Here is a 7,926-nt window from a genome sequence, read left to right on the forward strand (position 1 = left end):
TGTTGCAGAGGTAGCGGGCCGGCTCGCCGTGCTTGGCGATGACCTCCAGGATGAAGGCCTGCATGGCCGCGTCCAGCACCTGGTCCGTCACGCCCGCCTCGTCCAACCGCATCTTCTCCCGCCCCGACTTGGACCAGGCCTGGCGCATGGCCAGCACGCGGGGGATGATGCGCGTCTCCTCGCCGCAGCGCACCTCGGGGTGGGCGTCCAGCATGGCCCGCATGAGCGTGGTGCCGCTGCGAGGCACGCCGCCGACGAAGATGAGCGGCATCTCCTTGCTGTAGCGGTACTCCACGCGGTTGGCGTCCACCATCACCAGCTCCTCGTTCTCAGGCCGCATCTGCCCGTGCCTCCGCCCGCTCAGCGCCTGCTGGCACTCCAGCACCTGCTGCCCCACCTGCAGCGTCACCATCAGGGCCACGGCGCAGCCGATGCCCAGCAGCACCCGCCGCACGCTGACCCTCATCCTGGCCGGGGGGCCGACGGTGCTCTGCCTTCAGCTCTCGGTCCGGGCGGAGGCCATCCAGCACGTGCCTGCGAAGGGAACAGCAACTGGTCAGGGCGCAGGTTGCAGGGGTTTCGGTCTGAGTTATGCTAAGCTGTAGCGGAGCTAAAGGACCTTGGGGGTAGCAGGTTCCACAGACCGCTGTGCGACCTGATCAAAGATGCAGCAAGCCAAAAGGGTGGAGATGCCTCAACCTGGCAGGGGGGGGAGCAGGAGTTGGCAAGGGATGAGCTGCAAGGGCCTGGATCTGGCCAAGATCTACGGGAGAAAAGGGCATCTCGACGGAGAGGGAGACCAGAGGTGGCACGGGACGGCGGGTTTACATGCACCTGTCCCCTGGAGAGACTTGGGGGAGCGTGATGCGCGGTGTCCCTACGCGCCAAGGACAAGGTGCGCCCAGTTGGACCGGCTGCGTCGCAGCTGAGCTCTGCGCGCCCGACCCCAGCAGCTTGAACCCCGGGCAGGCTGGGCATCTCGGACCAACACAGGGCTCTTTCCCCAGCCCGGGTGGGTCCCTTCCATCAGCCTGGGAGCCCATCATCCCACGACGGGGAGAGCCGGGTAGTTCTGGTGCATGGGGGAGACAGGGGCTTGCAGCCTCCCCTCTCTCCACCTGCTCCCACAGGCCAAGCGAGCTGTTGCTCCCCCAAAGCTCCCTGGCCTGGCTTTCCCTTGCTGCCTGCTTGCCCAATGAGAAGCTTCCTCCATGCATGTGACTGCAATAAAAACTCACCACCGCAGGAAAGGACAGCCCAAGCCCTTTCCGCTTGAAAGCCCAGGGGCTGGTTGCAGCAGAAGCTACGACCGAGTCAACTCCACCCTGCCATGAATCACCCTCCAGACCGACCTGACCCCGCTCCCCCCCAGGGTGTCCCCCGCGAGCTCGCAGCTGCTCAGCTGCAGGTTGCTGGGCGGTCGTCCCCGGGCTCGCTGGGCCCCGTTCAAGCTGGCGGGCTGCCCCCACCTCCCACCCTGCCCGCAGGCTCAGCACAGGTTTTGCAATCCTGCCCCGGGTCCCACACAACTTCTGGATTGCGTAAGAGCAGAAGGAGGGAAGGGGCACTCTTTAACGAGTCCTCATCAGCACCGGAGGAGAAACCTGTCATCCTCCTCCTCCTCCAGAGGCCCTTAATGAAAGGAGGCATTTAGCTGGATCCAAGCAGACAGCTCCCGGCACAGGTTCGTTTGCTTTCTGCCTCCTGCCGGGGAGGGCATCGGCTCTGTCAACAGCAGCTGTGCAGGGTGCCCTGCCTCTGCTGTCCTTCGTCCAGCTCGGGCTGTGCATAGCGCTGCCCCGGGGACCCTGGAGCGCAGCCAGAGCCACCCCAAAGACGAACAAACCTGCCCCTCCAACTTCTCCCCCCACCCCGCAAGCCTCTGGCACCAGCCGCGCTTACAGCCCGAAGCAAGAGGACTGTGACCCTCCGGGCCACGGAGCAAGGCATCAGCTGAGACCGTCTGATTATACAGGGGATATTTCACACCCAAGGCGGGGAGAGGAGACCGCAGTGCACTGCCCGAATTGAACAGGGACTACAAAGACACGAGTCTCGTGCGCTGGGAGCCCACCCAGAGCCGCTGCTAAGCTCAAGCTGCTTTTGGAGGCAGCATGCAATCTCCCCGCTGAGGGCCCCGGGAAGAAGAGTCCCCCCCCCGGCCGCAGGGCATCTCGAGGTGGGCTGTGTGCCCAGAGTCACACCCAAGGGCTGCCAGACCCACCCACTGACACTGATGCACGGTCCCCGCCTGCACTAATGCGCAGCCCTGCCCCGTGCCCTGGGAACATGCAACCGCGGCAAGCTGCGGGACAAACTCCTGCAGCCGGAGCAAAAACCGAGGGCTGGCTGCGAAGAGAGCAGCCGCGAGCCGGCAATGCAGCTCCGTGAGGCTGGAGGAGGACTCCCACGAACCCACGGGAGCTCTCTGCCATTAAAAGCCCCCTTGATCTGCATTCGGGTTAGACGCTGATATCCGCGAGGCTTGAAAGCCTGCCTGGAACAGCCATAAAATATGAATAGGGCAGAAGTGGATGCGCAGGCAGCCGCATGCAATATTCATCAGCCCGCTCCGCTGGATACACTTACCTTCCCCGGGGAGGTTCATCTCGCTGCCGGCCAGGCCTCTCGCTCAGACGCAGACGGCTGGTAAACACCTAAGGGGAGGGGAAAGAAGCTCACTGTTGATCTGCTGCGATACGGCAGGTCCCCACCTGAGCGCCCGCTGCTCTCGCTATTCACCCTCCCGGCTGCCAGGTCTCGCGCGCCCCGGCTGGCTGCAAATCGTTCATCTCGAAGGTCACTGCGCGGCAACAGGCACGTGGCCCCGTGAGGCAACCCGGCCGACCCGAGCACCCCGGTGTGCGCGCCCCCAAAGCAAACCTCGACCCCCGGCATGGCAGGACGGAGCCTGTTGCACCGGGAGAAACGCCTTGCCGAGCGCTTCCAGCAACTCCGAGCGGCGGGGAGCCCGAGCACCCTGGTGTGCGTGCCCCGTTCAGATGGGCAAGGCAAAGCAAACCTCGACCCCCGGCATGGCAGGACGGAGCCTGTTGCACCGGGAGAAACGCCTTGCCGAGCGCTTCCAGCAACTCCGAGCGGCGGGGAGCCACGCAGGGCTGAGACTGCGCTGGGAGCAAAGGCAATGGGGAGGCTTCTCCCATGGGGCAGAGCTCTTGCTGGGGAGGACAGGCTCCCAAGGGGAGGATGACGCCGCAGGATGTTTGGGGCTGGATGGAAGTGCCGGCAGCAAGTGCAATCTACGCTCCTCCAGTGCACGGAGGCGTGCGGAGCGGCGCAGCCCGTTCCAGGAGCCCGGGGAGGACGCGGCTGCTGCCAGCTCTCGAGGACGATGCTGAGAGCAGGCCAGAGCCGAGGCGCCGGCCAGGCTCCGACACCTCCCCAGCCAAGCCTGGCCTGTTGCAACCGTGCGTCTGTCTCAACACGTTAGGTTCAGGGAGCTGAGAGCTCCGGGCAAAGTCAGAGCAACATCAAAGAGTCGGGGCGAGGGGGGAGCCCCCGCGAAGCCAGCCGCATTCCCGGGCTTCAGGACACACCAGCTGCTCCGAGGATCGAGTAATGCGGTCCTCACACTGCCTGTGCACACGTGCATGCACACGCACCTCCCGTTATCCCAGACCCCGGGACTCCCAACGAGCCTGTTCATCCCCCCGAGCTCTCTGCAGATCACGGGGATGAGCGCTCGGATACAGCGCCGAACGCCGATCAGCTGCACGACCGATGGAGCATGCCCTTGGGCTGCGATCGGCAGGTGACCCATGCAGAGGTGCCGCTTGCAGTAGGGCGCTGGCAGCCCCTGCGGGGTGGCGGGATCCCGCACTTTGACCGACGGGTCAGTCTCGAGGATGAAAAGCCACCACGCAGAGGCAGCATGCAGCCCGCAGACCTGGAAAGGGGGCTCTTCCTCTGGAGACCTCCAGCCTGACTGCCTGGGAGCGCTCCCTGGGCGCTCAGCACCTCCGGCGATCAGGACTGACCCCTGCCTCAGCTTCCTCCTTTGCACTGGGGGATGGCACCGCTGCCTTCCCACGGCCAGCCGAACCCGTCTGCAGGGATGGGAGCCCCCCGTTAGCTGACGGCAGCTGTGCGAGCTCATGGGGATCCTCTCTGCAGAGCGAGCTAGCAGCCTGGCAGGAGATCTCCACCCCACCCCACCCCGCAGGCACGGGGCCAGGTCACCAGCCTCCTCCGCCCCCATCCCCACCCAGCAAGACGTCAGCTCCGAGCAGAATTGGGGTCCTCACCTGGCGTGGCCCGAACCCGCGGCTCCCGGGAGCATCTTGCCCCCCCCGCCGTACCTGGCACTGCGACTCGTTTGCTGTTCAGCGCGCTTTACAGCCCCCAGCCCAGCGCCGTCTCCCGGAACTGGAGCGAGCCCAAAGCGTGAGCTCCTGCACACACATACGTGCACGCGCTTCCTTCCTGATAACGCTTACAGCCTGCTGCACCGATAACAGAGGCCCCTTTGCAGGCTGGCAGCCTGGTAAACAGCAGAGAGGCTCCGGGCACCCCTGGGAGCACAGCGTGTGCCAGCATCCTGCTCCGGGCACGGGCGAGTGGGGCAGAGGAGCCTGAGAGTGACAGCTGATGTCTGCAAAGGATGAAACGCCCCTGTGCACGGCACCCACGTACAGCCCCAACAAAAGCAGCCTGCTCGGTTCATCGGGAAAAGGAGGGAGCTTCACAGCCCCCTGCCCCGGGATGCAGCTCCAGGGCTTCGCTGTGCATCGAGCATGGAGCTACCCCGGTATCTAAAACCATCTCTGCTGCAACGGAAGCCTGTTTCCTGTGCTGCCATCACTGCGCAGACACCAACCCGTCCCCATCGTCTCTGCACTTTTATCTCTTGGGAGACCTATCGCCTACCCCAGCCCGCGGTCTCCTCTTCTCTAGACTGAGCAAACCCAGCTCGCTTGTCCAACCGCTCCTCGGAGGGGGTTTCCAAACCTTTGGGTGTCCTTGGTGCTGCCCCTGCACTCTCTTCAGTCGGTCCACATCTCTATCAGAGCGTGGTGCTCAGAGCCGGGCTCCACGCTCCAGCCAAGGCCACGTCAGCATCAAGTCGGGCACAATCATTATCTCCCACGTCTTGCCTCCCGCGCTGCTGCGACACGCCCCAGGAGACCTGCCCTGCTTGCACCAGCGCCGCACCACTGACTTCTTCTCAGCTTGTGGTCCATGGAGATCCCCCAGTGGTTTCCACAGAGCTGCTGCCTCCCACGGCCTTGGCCAGCATCCGCCGCAGGATGCGGCCGTGAAAGGAGAATGGAAGTAAGGATGCTCCTGCCGCGACCCCCTGCTGCGGAGGACGTCTGGCTCCGTTCGACTTGGCCCGTCCCAGGAGCATGAGGTTGAGGAGCTACCGGGGTCGCCCTGACCGTGCGAACTCGACCTTGCCCCCGCTCCGCTCCTATGCAACCCATCACTTTCGCTGCTCACACCCCCTCGTTTGGCAGCTTCCTTCCTGGCACAGCTTCCCGGGGCCCTTCATTTCGCTTCCACTTTGCCCAGCTATTGTCCGGTCCAGGGAGCCCGCTTGCAGAAAGCGGATCTCAATACTATTACAGAAGTCGACACGGGGTCCCTTCTCCTCTCCCTTGGTCGGGTGACGTCCTCCTGGTGTCTTGGGGCCGAAGCCTTCATCTCATAAGCCATGCGCTGTCCTAATGGGTTCGATAAGGTGCATGCTTTTGCAGGTCACTAGTTTTGGGGGGTCAGTGGAGCGGAAGGGGTATTTGGCCTGCATAACAACCCCACACCTCCTCCTCCTGCAGTGCCCAGAGACTCAGCAGTCCCAAGTGACTTCTCATCCATCAATCGCCCAAGTGCTCCTTCACCTTGTGTGTCTGCTTTAAGGGACGTGGCAGCTCTCTCCAGCATTCAAAGCTCTGCAGTCATCTCCCCGCCTTGTCTTTATAGCTTCGTTTCCAAATCAGGCAGAGCCCGCAACCCTTTTCTTGCATTGTATTTTTTTTTTTAAGACGGGTGCTTTCCTTGTCACTGTTTTAAGTCCGGTTCCTATTTTAGCTGCTCGTAAAGTGAGAACACCTCCCCGTCGAAATGATCCTGCCTCTTGGTACGTGTGGATCTCTCTGGTTTTGTCAAGAGAACCAGAGTCCACCTGACAGGATTATTTCCCCTGGAGACCTCCTCTCCTCATCCCCCCCCCCGTGTCCCCCTCTTGCAATCGAGGCACACAGGAAATTTTATTTCCGCTTGTGAATACATTGCAAAAGTAGGTTGCGCAGCTCTGGGGTACACAGCATCCGCTTCAAACACTGGAGCCCATTGCTAAGAAATATCTGAAAGGTAAAATCCCGAGACAAGAAGAGCGTTCACGGCTGAATGCCCTCCAAGCACTCCCCACATCCCCAGGAGAGGCCAGTCAAGGACCCACAAACAAAGCCAGGCTGCTTTAACAGGGTTTAAATCAAATCAACAAAGATCTGACGGACATTTTACACCACCACTGTCCTGCTTGCTTATCGCCTGGGGGCGGCTGCGATTAGCAAAGCATTTCATTATCTGCTTAATGCCGAAAGGTTTCGGAAACCATAAAAGCCCCGCCAACTCGCAGCGCCCTCCACGCGAGGAGGGCAAGCAGCGACACCCAGGCAGCGCTCGGGAGACGGCGCCAGCATACTTATTTCTGACCTCTCCTCTGTGCGGGCCGTGAGCAGGCTGGTTCCTGCCAGCCGTGCTATGAATGAAAGCACCTGCAATTAAAAACCTGCTAGCAGAGGCCTGGCGTGGAAGAAGCAGCCCCAAAGAAACCGGACTAAGCTGTCACACCCGGCTCTGCAGCAACCAGGCGAAGCAGACCCTCATCTCTTCCCACGTCTCCTTCCCGGAGGAGCTGCTTCCTTGTGAAACGTGCCGGGAGGATTTCCAAGGGCAGCGCGCGGCGAGGAACAAGCGACTGTCGATGCAACAGCTCGTGGCGTTCTTGCCGAGCGGGTTCGTTGCATCAGCTTGACGAAAGGCCCTGCGGGTTTCTTACCGTTTCGGTGTGACACCAGTCAAGCCAGGAGAGAGGCAGGCGAAGCAGCTGACATGCAAAGCCTCTGGGCTGTCGTCTCCTTCGTAGTCTTCTTCAAAAGAGGAGCAGGAGCCGCGTTACGGACCTAGATGGAGGGAACCCAGCAGACGTGAGCGCGGGGCAGTCCGATAGCATGGTCCGTCCGCCAGTCCCCAGCGGTTCTCCGGAGCAGACACACAGGCCACGGCCGTCTCTTGCCCCGGCGCTGGAGCCAGCGTGTGGCCCCTCATGCTGGGGAAAGTCATTGATACCTGCATATCCCCGTTCAGGTGGAGGCACCGGTCCCAATCCTCCCTGCCCCCCATTCCCGAGGAGTCAGGCGGCTCCGAGATTTCAGGGTTTGTTTTGCAGACAGGATCCCGGAGCAGGAAGCCTGGAGGCCTCGTCTCCGCATGGAGCAAGGCTCCTTCCCACGCGGATGCCGCCTACCTAGAGAGAAGGAAACACCCCTTTGCCATGCCTCGGACTCGGCGCGAGCGAGGCAGACGCAACCTGGGGGGTTTTCCAGAGCCATCCTCGTCCCAGAGCTGCATGCCGCTCGCTTTCACCTGATGCAGATTCGTTTGCAGACCGGCCGCCCCTGGGAAGCGGTAGCGGCCGGCCGGAGAGAGCAGCAAGTGCCCGGGAGGGCAGGGCAGGGTTTGTGACCCTGGAAACACTCTAGAATGACGGTCCAGGGAGAATTCTTCCAGACCAAAGGGACCGCGGAGACACGGGAGTCTCCATCCTCGTCCCATCGCATACGAGCAGCCGACCCCACGCTCCTCCACGGCCCGCCCCGAGGAGCCGCGGCAGTCTCCTTCAGCCGCGAGCCAGACACGCCGTCCGCAAGCCCCGAACCGGCACCGGCCTCGGCCATCGGCTTC

The 7,926-nt window shown here is 62.5% G+C and overlaps 1 protein-coding gene across 4 annotated transcripts in view; it reads right to left on the reverse strand.

The window, feature by feature from the left end:
- The window catches only part of TPST2 (tyrosylprotein sulfotransferase 2), a 10,398-nt gene extending 3,252 nt beyond the window's left edge, over positions 1-7,146 (reverse strand). Inside the window, exons 1-3 of one of the 4 annotated variants that reach the window (XM_006015223.3) lie at positions 7,022-7,146; positions 2,590-2,657; positions 1-534 (exon numbers count right to left, since the gene is read on the reverse strand). The exon at positions 1-534 is cut by the window's left edge and continues 367 nt beyond it. In XM_006015223.3, coding sequence (XP_006015285.1) covers positions 1-466 — 466 coding nt within the window. In that variant the 5' untranslated portion in view covers positions 467-534; positions 2,590-2,657; positions 7,022-7,146. Of the gene's footprint in view, positions 535-1,238; positions 1,454-2,589; positions 2,658-4,265; positions 4,378-4,968; positions 5,983-7,021 lie in introns of those variants that run through there. The other 3 variants (XM_025199677.1, XM_025199671.1, XM_025199682.1) reach the window with 3 other exon arrangements.
- Positions 7,147-7,926: the final 780 nt, after the last annotated feature.

This window comes from Alligator sinensis, unplaced genomic scaffold, assembly GCF_000455745.1.
Source record: "Alligator sinensis unplaced genomic scaffold, ASM45574v1 scaffold628_2, whole genome shotgun sequence".
NCBI lineage: Eukaryota > Metazoa > Chordata > Crocodylia > Alligatoridae > Alligator > Alligator sinensis.